Source organism: Prunus avium, chromosome 7 (assembly GCF_965620075.1).
Source record: "Prunus avium chromosome 7, drPruAviu1.hap1.1, whole genome shotgun sequence".
In the NCBI taxonomy this organism is placed as follows: domain Eukaryota; kingdom Viridiplantae; phylum Streptophyta; class Magnoliopsida; order Rosales; family Rosaceae; genus Prunus; species Prunus avium.
Window position 1 is genome coordinate 22,650,815 of NC_142290.1, and position 12,974 is coordinate 22,663,788.

At 37.0% G+C, this 12,974-nt stretch overlaps 2 protein-coding genes across 2 annotated transcripts; both read left to right on the forward strand.

The window, feature by feature from the left end:
• Positions 1-767: 767 nt before the first annotated feature.
• On the forward strand, positions 768-3,612 carry LOC110768464 (uncharacterized). The gene is made up of 2 exons (XM_021972196.2): positions 768-1,079; positions 3,441-3,612. Exon 1 carries the CDS (start codon positions 900-902, stop codon positions 1,044-1,046), a length of 147 nt encoding a protein of 48 aa, XP_021827888.1. The 5' UTR covers positions 768-899; the 3' UTR covers positions 1,047-1,079; positions 3,441-3,612.
• Positions 3,613-7,750: 4,138 nt separating this feature from the next.
• On the forward strand, positions 7,751-9,671 carry LOC110768472 (Glutaredoxin family protein). The gene has a single exon (XM_021972203.2). It carries the CDS (start codon positions 8,058-8,060, stop codon positions 9,318-9,320), a length of 1,263 nt encoding a protein of 420 aa, XP_021827895.2. The 5' UTR covers positions 7,751-8,057; the 3' UTR covers positions 9,321-9,671.
• The last annotated feature ends 3,303 nt before the right edge of the window (positions 9,672-12,974 follow it).

Below are 12,974 nucleotides of genomic sequence, written 5' to 3' on the forward strand. Positions count from 1 at the left end.
ACATAAGTTATGTTCATAACTTGTGAAAATGAAAGAATCATATCCTAGCATTAATTCATCCCATTGGCATTTGATTAAAGAATAAAAGTTTCTTCAATTACCCAATTTTTCTTCATTTTCGTACCAGCCCCAGATCCATTATTAGAGATATATTCTTCTGTATCGTCAAAATTGTTTAAAAAAAAATATAAATCGCCCGTAAATAGCGAGAATTTCAATTGTTTGTGAAATTAAAGTGCAAGAAAGAGTTAGATTTTGGTGGTTTATAAACACACAAAGATTCAGACCATTTGTTTTAAAAGTCAGATTCATACTATTTGTTCTCAGTTTTTAATATGGTTTTCATAGCTCTTGGAAGAACGATTTGAAAAAATTAAGAACAAATAATCCGAATTCATTGTACAATAAGTATGAGGCAATTTATTTATTTATTTATATCTAATTGTGATATGCCAACTTTTCAGCCATTAGATTAAATTTAAATGACATCACTAGTTAACAGACCTCTTTAACTTAAAAGAGAATTTGCTTGAATTAATAATTTAAGGGTGTTTTAGGAATAATGGTGGGTGGAAAGATAGGATTGTGTTTTTTCAAATTTACATAGTGGGTGGGGAAATATGACAGGTGGGTGGAAATAGCAGCACTCATAATAAAACTTAAGAGCTTAATAATTTAAGTATCGGGATGAATAAAGAAAAGCGTGAGGTTTAAATAGAAAAACTCAAAAGAAATCCTTGTTATGAACTATTTCTCGTTTCATTTGACTTTACAGTCTCTGATTTTTGGTGATTTATTTTCCCCCGAAAGGGGGCTGAGTTTGATTCTCTCAAATGGGGTTTTAACTTGCAAAACAATTTTGAGTCTTGAGGAAAGGAGCCAGAGCAAGGAGCCAAACAATGGCAATGCCATGGGCCATGACCTTTTGGATGGCAAAGATGGTGTGGTTGGCTCTGACCGGGTGGGTTTCGTCTTGCTTGACTGTTGCTGATGAGGTTGCTGGTTCCATCAGAACTGGAGATATTGGCGCTTTTCATGTTGGCTGATTCTACTGCCAAATTCACCAGTCCAAAGCTCTGGTTTGTTCTAGAGTCTACTCTTTATTTGTCTCATATCTATTCGTCTCTGTAAATTTCTTTGTTTGTTATAGCTTTGGTAGATTTCTAATCAACCCATCTGAGATAGCAGTGTATTTGTGTGTGTGAAGGTTTGTCTGGTTGTTTCCCGTGATGGGTTTGTTGGATTATGTTTAATCGCTGGTTAATGATTAAATAAGAATGCAACATAAACAAAAATACAAAAGGATTTTCTGAACGGAGATTACAAACCTATAAACCAAACGTAGCCAATTGATATTTCCTATGATCCATATATTGAATTGTAATAGGGGTTACATCACTAATTGTCTCTACTAGAGAAACCACTCTAAGCAAGAACTCATGCTTATCCCCGTTTGAGCCAATCCACCTTATGATCCGGTTCGGGCTTGATGGGGAGAAGATTTATGGTTTCAGGGTTTTAAAAAGGTGTAAGAGGAATGGTGTGGCTTGGATAATAACTATTAAGCCAAGCAACAAATGATCAAAGTCATGGATGTCTGGAATGCTGGGAACTGTAAACAAGAATAGTACCTAGGCAAGTTGGAGTTGATTGGATTGTTTGTTGATGGAAGGATGGAATTTGGGTTCTATTAACTGAGAATGGTTGCTGAACATCCTATTTTGTGTGGATTGAATTGGGTACCAAGGTAGAATTTTGGTTAGAGAAGAAAGATATGATACCTAGATTTTTAAACATCACACCTCTTGTTAGAATTGCATTATTAGAAATCTTAGTAGCTTGTGAGATTACTTGTTCTCCATTGATTATGATTCATAATAAAACTTACGTCAACTTTTGTAGGCTCTAGTACTCCTAATTCTAATTGGAGATTATAAGCTATTTCAGAGCAAGCATGTTGTTGGTGAATTTATTAAGGCCTGTGAGCAACAGCCAATGTCATGTGATTCAGGAAATAACGAAGTACACTTGGTTGTTAAGATTAAGTTTACTCAAAGGTAAGACTGAACTATAAAAAATGGCATACAAGGCACAGTAGTGAGGCCCAGCTTCGAAATCAAGCTCAATTCCAGAAATATGTTCATATTGCTTTGTTTTTGTTTTGGTGTGTGTGTGAGTTTCCTGTAGTCTTTTAGGTTACTAAGGGAGTTGTATGAGTCTGAGAAAGTTCATTAATATTGACTGACAATATCGTTTTACTATTGGAGATATGTAGAATTGTAAAAGTTCTGTTGACATTTCCTGCAAACATGATCTCTTCAGAAAGCAGGCAAAGTTTTGTACAAAAGAAATCCAAAGTACCTGGGTACCATTCAATTCGAGATTGTCACGGGCCATGATTTCTTCTATTTAGTGTGTCACAATAAACAAAACAGTTTGTTATTCACCCAGGGTAATGATAAGTCACAATTAGGTAACCATCAATTTTGTGCACATTAGCAAACATTTGAATCCCATCTACCTTTTGGCAATTTGCCTTTTTCTTCGGAACTTTACTATTTTGCTACCACTTCAAAGGATGACTGCAATGATTGTGGCAAACTCATTACTATTATTGAAGTTAAATACTTTTGCAAGAGGATCCTCAGAACTAAGTACAAGTCAGGCTCTGCTCAAGATTTTGGACATGGTTGATAAGGGTTTAGTATTTAGGACAGTCCCCTTAAGTCCATTCTTGTGCTGGGCATGCCTTTTATTTTGGGATGAATTGGTTCTCTTCTGCTAATTATCTGTCTTTAAGATGTTCCTGCTCTGAATATTTTGATGTCATCATTAAGTCAATTTAGTGTAACAAAGATTGGGCGTGTTTTTGATTGTTTGTTTTCATCTTTCATGAAATCAGAATCCAAGGTGCTCAGGATCTAAAGTGATAATTGTATTTTGAATGAGATGGGGCATTCATAATTGGTTGTTTTTGGTTTTTCTGTTTCTCCGGCAAGTTAAGTTAAAAATTTAATTGATGCAGTGTTTTCCGTTATCGAGCATACTGTAGATTTTTAAAATTTTCTTCTTGCAATTTCAAATCAATAGCTGCACTTTTAACGCCTTGAATCTGAGCCATGTGCTTTTGCTTCTAGACTTCTGTCTGCCCAAGCACCAAGCCCCATACAATTTTACCATAATACCAAGTCCTCTAAAATTGATAAAATACAAAATATGCCCTTGTCTTGTCGCTACCATGCTCCCCCTCAGGATCTATTTCCCTTATCTCCATTGTTTGTAGCAGTAACTAATTCATATATTTAGTTACTTCATTAACAAATTTCAATTCTTTTCCTTTGCTTTCCTAAAAACTATACAGTCAGATTCTCCATTGTAGCTGGGTCATTTTATCTGTCAATTCTGTGCAACATCACTCTTTTTTTCCTGTACTTCTGCAGCTGATTGGAGGTCATGGATAAGATGAAAGGATGGTGGATGCATGACCTGGAGATCCAAAGCTGCATTTAATTTTATTTTGTGAATGCTGTGAGTAGATCTTTCAATGGATTTGTGATATATTGTTTCATAGGAAATACAAAATCATAGTTGGGATTTTCTTTGTACAGGAAAGCTATATTTTTCACATTTTCAGTTTCATATTAAATACAAAATCATAGTTGGGATTTCCTTGTACTGGAAAGTCGTATTTTTCTCATTTTTGGTTGGAACATTGCTTTAAAAGTTTGGTTGTCTGACTTTAAAACCAAGTTTTCCTGGTGGGCAGCTTTGTATAGCAAATTTCCTGAGTTCAAACAATGGTGCTATGCAAATTTGGTAGCTATTCAACAATTTCTGGGATGTATTTTTGCCAAAAAATCATACTATTTGGATGCTTGGAAGTCAAAAAATGAAATACTGGAAACTATGGGGCCTACTTGACTTATTTTATTTTTAAATTTAGGTTTATAGTGAATATAAGGTGAAATTTTCTGCACTTTACAGTTTATACTTGCACTCAAAGTGGTCCTTCCTTGTCTTCCTCTTGTGGCTTGACCTCTCTAATCTAAGTTTGGTACAGGTTTAGAAACTAGGAGATCTTAATCTTAGTTTACAATTCGTTTGATACAATCTGATTTGATTATCACCCCTTATGTGATGATGAGTCCCCCACCCAAGGTACTGGTTGCTAGTTACAAACTTACAACTTAGAGTGAGTTCAGACTGTGCCTGTTTTGGACCAAAAAACTGTGTGGGGTTGCTCATGCCGCGTAGCAGTGCTGAGTTATAGTAAGTATTTCAGTGTCGATGCGCTCATTTATTTTCATTTTCCCCAAACCCCATCAGTAACTTATGATACCATCAGTAATTCTTTGATGTTGTGTAGGACTAGTAGATATATTCTAGTTTCTTGAACAGAGGATGTATGTAGAGAAGGGCAGATCTGCATTTCTTTTTGTTCATATGTATGTCACACACTCAATAAAATGAAAACAGTCTCATGAAACTCAAATTTATAATTAAGGATTTTAAAGGTTGCATGTGTAACTTAAACTTAAATCAACATAATAGAAAATGGTGGCAAGGACATCTTAGGTTAGTTTGGTTGGGGTGTTCATGCAAAACAAACCTTCCCTGTTACACAATTTGTGAAATGCCTTTGCTTCTGATTTCTCTCAGAGTGTATAATTTAATTACCTTGTCTTGGAATTTTTTTTAGTATAAGTGATGGTCTAAATTAGGAGGAGAGAGAGAGAGAGAAGAGAGGAGGGGAGGGGTTCTCAGTCACACACTACTATGATGCCATAGGAATTTGAACATGAGAGGAGAGGGGGTGTTTCTCGCTCACACACTACTATGATCCCGTGGGGATTCGAATCTGAGATTATTAGTCTTCAAGTCGAGACCCCCTTTTATACTAGGCTAAACCTGGTTGGCTCCATGCCTTGGAATTAGATAAAGCAGAACATACCAATAAAGTTAGGAAGACAATGACCTTGGCAGCCCAACCCACATGGGAACAATGGAGTTGGTGTCTTGCCTGGGTGGAATTAGGGCTGGATTTGTGCATGGTGGTCCTGCACATTTATCATATGTCCATTTCAATCTGCTTCTAAATTGATGGAAACTGTCATTTACTTGATTCATTATTAAATTCCTCAGCCCTCTTCCAGGTAGAACAGATAGCTGATATTTCCAAAGTTAAACAAACCCATGCTCAATTTGTAGCATTTGAATCTTCACCTTTTGATTGCTTGGTAGATTTTCACCCTTTGGCTGCCGTTGAGTGTTGCTCAAATTATTGCCAGAGGCAGGCATATTGTCTTTTTCATGAAGTCAACAAATTTGGCATTCATCAATTCACAAATTATTAAAGGGTTCACCAACCCGTGCACAATTTGCGTAATTGTTGTTGCTACAAGTTAGACCTAGAGCTTCGTGGGCATAAGGTACAAAATACATTTTCTTCCAGGATCATGGGATCTTGAAGAAAATGTATTTTATGGGCATGTATAGAATATAATTACAGATATAAATTAACCATGTAGAAATTAATTTAACAAACAAATGCTAAAAACCAGAACAATTATCAATTACAACAAATGGATATATCATATATGAGGGGTTTGAGTGTAGTGTAGGTATTAAGAAACAGAGTGATAAGATAAGAATGTCCTACAGAGTCTACACTTTTCAACAGAAAATTAAAAATGGCATCAAACGGACACTGCTTTTCTCCTTTCATGAAAAGCGGCAGTCTTAATTTCTGCAAATTACAGTTTGACACATGCAAAAATTATTCATTGAAAAAACAAAAAAAATCTCTACACACAAAATCTCTACACACAAGTCAAACTGTGATTGACAGAAAAGTAGAAGTTCTTACTTTCAAGAAAAGAGGCAAATGTTTTCCGTCTTTAATTATTTCAAGCCAAAGAAACAAGCTTGGCCATGGCCATGACCCCATGACCATGATCCGTTTGTCAATTCTTCTCATTATTGTATCTACAATTATTTATATTTTTCGATTGGTTTAAATAATTGGAGTGGTTCAAGCCATTCAATTTGGGTGATTATTTTGTTAAATAATAGTGCTCCTAAGTTGGTCGATCGACCTACAACAAGATACACACTTAAATAACATATAATTTAACAAACTAAATCTACCTACATCCAATAACCAAACTAAAATATAAATGTGGAAGTGAATGTGCTTTCAATTCAAGTTTTCTGCTTGCATTGAAAGCATTTGATTTGAGAATAAACTACGAATTCATCAACTAACTAGGACGTGTCTTTTTCGTTTATTTCTCGTTTTTCTTTTTGGAAGTACAATTGAAAATATAGTTTTCATGTGCTATGGGATCGTTAGGCTTGTAGCTCTGGTGGATTATTAGCAAAATAAGGGGCAAAGATCTAGTGACATCTACACATTGTTACAAGGCCCTATGATCACTTATTGTGTGTCGACTTTGGCCACATCAATGAGTCGAGAGCGGTACATGAACTTACTAGTTTTTCTTTTTTGTATATGGAACTTAGGCCGTGTTTGGTGCCCAATATTGAATTAGATTGGATAACTCATGGATGTACGTGTGAAGTAAGAAATGAATGTAAAATTGAAGGATTTTGTCATTTTGTGGGGATTAGAAAGATTAAGTTTTTTTTTTTCCTCCAAACGAAGAGAGTTTTTATTAAAGACGAATAGAAAGGTTTACATCACTAGCCAAAATATCAAACATCCACTCAAGCCACACTTGGTCCTAGACGTGGTTACCTCCTACTCTAGACACAAAGGCCGCAACCTCATGCGCTGCCTTATTACATTGACGGGGAGTAACTATAAAAACGACATGATGAAGCTTACCAACAAGCATCTTAATGTCAAAAACAATAGCTTCCACCGCAACATCTACGTGACGCTCACCTCTGAGCATCTGGATCATTTGCACCAAGTCAGATTCAACTTCTACACACAACAGTCGACACTTGATGCAAGCAAGCAAAACTTCTCTTATAGCCTCAGCCTCCATCATTAAGGCCATGCAGCTGCCACATAATCCACCCACACCCCCTACCTGCACCAACCAGCCATAAGCATCTCTAATGACCCAGCCATAAGTTATAAAGTATTGATATCCTACCATTTTCGTTAGCCTTTGAATAAACTCCTGTCCTAGCTAATGATGTTGTTCCCATTTAACGCTTAAGGAAATGACTTTCCTATTTAAAACAATATCGCTTGAATATAATAAGAAAAGGAATAAAAAGACAAGCAAAATTAGGTAAAAGCTTTTTTTTTAATGAATTTTCTTAAACGAATTACCTCAATAATAAGATAAAATGTGAGCAAAAAGAAAATAATTAATTTAAATGATAATAGAAAACAGCAAATCCACCCTCTTTAGAAGAATGGAAATGGTTAGACCAAAAAAGAAAAAAAAAATGGAAACGGTAATTTTGCAGAAATTTTGGGATTGACACGTTTACACCCTTTTCAACGCAGAAACTGGTTGACAAATAAAATCCAATCAGGAGAGAGATTTTTACTGCCAAATGAACCTTGAAACTCTACAAATTTAATGATGTCGTGAAACACACACCTCAAACGATTCCAAATTCAGTAGAACTAGGACTGCCCTTAAAAAGAATAATTACCAAATAATTATCAATCAATAATTATTCAATCAATAATGATTCAAAAAGAGACTCCTAAGCCTAACCGCGTTTTCTGCTCATTTACAGCTTTCCTCAATGTCTCATTCATTTCTTCATCTTCCCCTTTCCCACCCAAACCCCCCTTCTTGAAAGCTCTTCCTCACCCAACATTCTCTCTCTCTCTCTCTCTCTCTTCCTTTTCATCTACACAATCCTCCAAAAGCTTCCAAACCCACCTCCACAATCCTCCTCTTTCTCTCTAGAAGCAATCCAATTCCCTTAGAGAAGCCTCCCAAATAAACAAGACACAAGCCAACCCAAAAAGTCTCTTTCTGTGTGTGGAGAGAGAGAGAGAGAGCATTATTCCAAAACCCAAATCACTTCATTTCACAAGTTTCAATCCTTCTTTGATTTCATTCATGGGCTGCTCTTCTTCAAGACCTCTCACCCTTCTCACCAAAAACCCAGAACAACAACCTTCACTACCCTCCTCTTCCACTGCTCTTACTTCTTCAACCCCAAACTCTTCATCTGCCTCGAACTCTTCCAATTCCTCACCACCATTACCACCACCAGCCTCATTTCCCAGAGCTCTCTCCGTCTCAGCCCCTCTTGTTCATCACCCACCTCTCAGAAAAGGCGACACTCACCACCTTGTTTCTCTCACCTCCACTACCTATGGCTCCCTCCGCATTGACCCCACATCCCCCAAGACCCTCAATCTGAACGGTCAGGATTCTCCTGATCAATCCTACCCCCCAAAACGCTCCTCATCTTCCCCTGACTCTGTCATCAACACTTGGGAACTCATGGATGGCCTCAATGAATCTGATTTCCATTCTCATTTCTCTGAAGAACAGCCCATTTCCTCCATTTTTAACCACACAATTGGGTTTTCCAACAAAGCCAGTTCTTGCAGGTACTCAGGCTTTGATGGTTCTGTGAAGAAACCGTTTGATTCTTTCAAATCAGTGAGATCTTCAGTAATAAAGGCGGAGGACTCAATGCCTACCTCATCCTCTTCCTCGTCTTCTTCGAAGCCTCTGTGGAAGCATTTATCGGAGGAGTCTTTGTTGTCGAAGATGGACCCCAATGTGGTCTTAACTTATAGAAGAGCATTGTCTTCCAGACAATTGGGCTACAACAACAATGGCAAAGTTGCAAGATCATTGACTTATAGTACCCCTTCGTATTCCTCCGTTTCAAATGCTTGTTTTCATCTTCCGGGTACTGAAGATAAAATTGTGGTCTACTTCACCAGTTTGAGAGGAATTCGAAAGACTTACGAGGATTGTTGCGCGGTTAGGATGATATTTAGGGGATTTAGAGTGGCAGTAGATGAGAGGGACATTTCAATGGACTTTGAGTACAGGAAGGAATTGCAAAATGCTTTTGGAGGCAAAGCAGTGAGCCTGCCACAGGTGTTTGTTAGAGGCAAGTATGTGGGAGGAGCAGAGGAAGTAAAGCAGCTCAACGAGGCTGGAGAATTGGGAAAGCTTTTGAGAGGCTTTCGAGTGAGGGATGCTGGGTTTGTTTGTGAGGGATGTGGGGATGCAAGGTTTACACCGTGCCCAACTTGTAATGGAAGCCGAAAGCTGTTTGATGAGGATGAAGGGGAACTGAGGAAGTGCCACGATTGCAACGAGAACGGATTGATTAGGTGCCCTGGTTGCTGCTTGTGAATGTGTATGCCAACTGATGACGCTTGCAGCTAATGTTCTTTTGCTAGATATCTAGCATGTTGTGTTTGCAGACTCAATCAGGACGGAGCATCCAGACATGGTCGATTATTCAGATTGACAATCTGACAACACAACGTGTCTATCGAGCAGCAGAACATTTATGTCATAATAAATTATATACCACGCCATTTCTGCTGCAGCTACCGTTAGAAATGTCACATATTCTTCTTATGTGTCTAGAAGATTTTGTTTGAAGTTTGTTTCAATTGGTCTATCTATTTATTAGGATTTTGGTTCCCATGTTCATTTTCTTCTTGAACAATATGCAATAACTTTAACATTTTCATGATATTCCAACTATCTATTTCCTGAATTCGTGAAGTTTTTGCATGTATGGCAGTTGGCCAGTATTGAATGGACAATAAGTTTTTGCATCATAGCACTAAACTTCTCTGTAACACAGTAACAGTTTGCAATGCTTCTAAAGCTGAATTCTTTCTTTGTTTATTTATTTATTTAAGTGATGTACATTCTTTTAGTTTGATATCTCTTTCAGTTTTTCACATGGTTCTTCTTGTGGATTCCTTGAGCAGTATGGTTTATAAAGTGATATGAATAAACACCTTCAACTATGTCGACTTCAGGTGTAAACTACAAAAGCTACATAGTATATCTGCTATTTGATCAAGTTACTTGTTGTTGCCCAGTGTGTATCAATGTTCTTCCAAATTAATCTAGTTTTGACAAGTACGCACATTATATATAAGCTTCAAATACTCATTGTGGTTTCTCGCGACGTGATTATTTCGAAAAATAACACCAAACCCCTGCATGGTCGCTGAAAAATGTTAACAATCAAGTAACAGTTTGACAATTGGTTTAATGAAGAAAAAAAGAATCTAGAAAACTAGAAGACGACAGGAGGAAGATGGGAGAAGAAGAAATTAGTGCTTCATATTCCTAAAATGATCCTTATCTGGTCTTTTCTTGGGGTCCATAATTGCCTGGTATGTAAACGTCATATGCTTCAGCCAAGGATCTAGCCACTCGGATACAAGCTTCATACGCAACTTTGAAACCTGCATCTGCTCAAGTTCAGTCCTATTTAAAGCATCCGTCAATGGAAACCTGCATCTATCATCGTCCCGAGATTATTCACTTATTCTGCTGCAACCTCATGCCCAATCAATGGCACACAAGCTATATATGATTTCACAATTTTACAAAATCAATGAACATAGTGCTTCAAGAAAGTACTAAAATTTCAATAATTCAATTGAGCGGTCAAATGATATTGGATTCAAGTGATTTTTTGTAGAGATGATTTTTGAACGAATATCTATAAAATGGAGGGTTTGGATTAGTGAAATACAATATGTAGTGGGCCCTACAAGGGTGTCCCTCAAATTATTTGAGGGATCCCTCAACTGAAGCTCTTTGTATATATATATAAATCATGAGGAAAGTTATAAGAATATTTTTGGTATCACATTGGAATGACGGCAGCATGACAAGCTCAGAAATTTAGGTTTTAATAAGTCTCAAACTTATTAGTTACACAAACACAGAATAAACGAATTGAGAAGAATATGGAAACGAGTGACAAAATCTATAAGAGTAGCTTGAAAGGGGTAGATATTAAAAATTTCTAAATAACCCGTCAAAAAATAAAAATAAAAGTTTCTAAATAAAGGAGGGACATCCGTATTTTTACTAAAACAAAGATTGATCTTCACTTATCCTTTTCTTGTAGTGGGGGGAGGGGATTGGATTCTTTGGTACGAACAAGATTTGACGTTTGTCATAATTTGGCACTAGCTAGGAAGAATTCAACACAACATAGTCATAGTTGATGAGAACTACAACCAAACTAACGAGTAGGCCAAGATATCCTAGGATTTGCTCAAGAGAACTTAACCAGACAGCTTTAAAGTAATGAACAAAAGAAAACAGGCAAGTAGAAGCCTGAGATGATGAGGCAGAGAACTGTTGTTGAACAATAGTGCATCAGCAGATGATTCAATGAATTCACTTATGTCAGAACTCATTCTACATCTTCGTGAAGCTGATCAAGAGGACTCAAAACCTCCTGTGCAACAAACGGGAGATCCTCTTTTGATTTACCAGAGATTTACTCAGCTAGAACATGCTAAAATATGAGAACTATGAGAGAATATTTGTTTGTAGGAATTTTCTGTGTATTCTTCTCCTTGTAGGAGGTCATATTTATAATACAACGGAGCCTTAGTTTATTTCCATTTACAGTAGAAAATCAGGAATTAAAGTAAATCAATTATAATTATAATAGGAATAATTGGTGTGTAAGGAAAGATATCAATAGTCCACAAGTCACGCCAACATTCCCCTCACATTGGTGCATAGATGTTGCCAATGTCTAATTGATCCAGTGAATTCTGGAACGCTCTAATGGAAACCGCCTTTGTCAAAATATCTGCCAATTGATCCTCGGATTTCACGAAAGGAAACTAAATCACTTTAGCCTCAAGCTTCTGTTTAATGAAGTGTCGATCCACCTCAACATGTTTAGTGCGATCATGTTCAACTGGATTCTGTGCAATAGCTATAGCAGCCTTGTTCTCACAAAAGCGATTAATTGTGGATGGAGGTTTATACCCAAGTTCAGTAAGCAACTTCCTTAACCAAAGGAGCTCACAAATTCCTTTAGTCATGCCTCTGAACTCGGCTTCTGCACTGGATAAAGCTACTACCTTCTGTTTCTTGCTCCTCCATGTCACCAAATTACCTCCCACGAATGTGAAGTAACCCGATGTGGATTTTCAATCTATTACACTACTTGCCCAATCTGCATCTGAATAACCATCAATATTCAGATGACCATGTTTTGAGAACATAAGTCATTTTCCAGGTGCAGACTGCAAATATCTAAGTATTCGAAGAACTGCATTTATGTGGTTTTCACTTGGAGAATGCATAAATTTACTGACAACACTCACAGCATAAGCAATATTTGGTCGAGTATGTGACAAATAGATCAATCTTACCACTAACCTTTGGTATCTTTCTTTGTTAGTTGGAACTTGATCCGGGTATTCTGAACAATAGGAGTGTCCACAAGTTTGCAATTTAGCATTCCTGTGTCTGTTAATAAGTCCAAGACATATTTCCTTTGAGAGAGAAATATGCCTTGATGCGATCGGGCCACCTCGATCCCTAAAAAATACTTGAGTCCACCTAGATCCTTCATCTCAAACTCAGTAGCCAAATAGTCTTGTAGTTGAGATATTTCATGTTTATCATTTCCAGTAATATCATATCATCAACATAGATTAGTAAAGTTGTTACCTTCCATTTCTGATGTTTCAAGAATAGAGTATGATCTGAGTGACTTTGTTTGAAACCATTATTCTTTATTACCAAGCTGAACCGTCCAAACCATGCATGTGGTGACTGTTTCAATCCATACAATACCTTTCGTAATCTAAATACTGTTCCAGTCTAAGTAGTATTATATCCAGGAGGAATGTCCATATACACCTCCTTCGTGAGTTCGCCATGCAGGAAAGCATTCTTTACATCAAACTGGTATAGTGTCCAATCCAAATTAGCTGCAAGGGACAATAAGACTCTGACGGTGTTCAACTTTGCAACTAGTGCAAAGGTTTCTTCATAGTC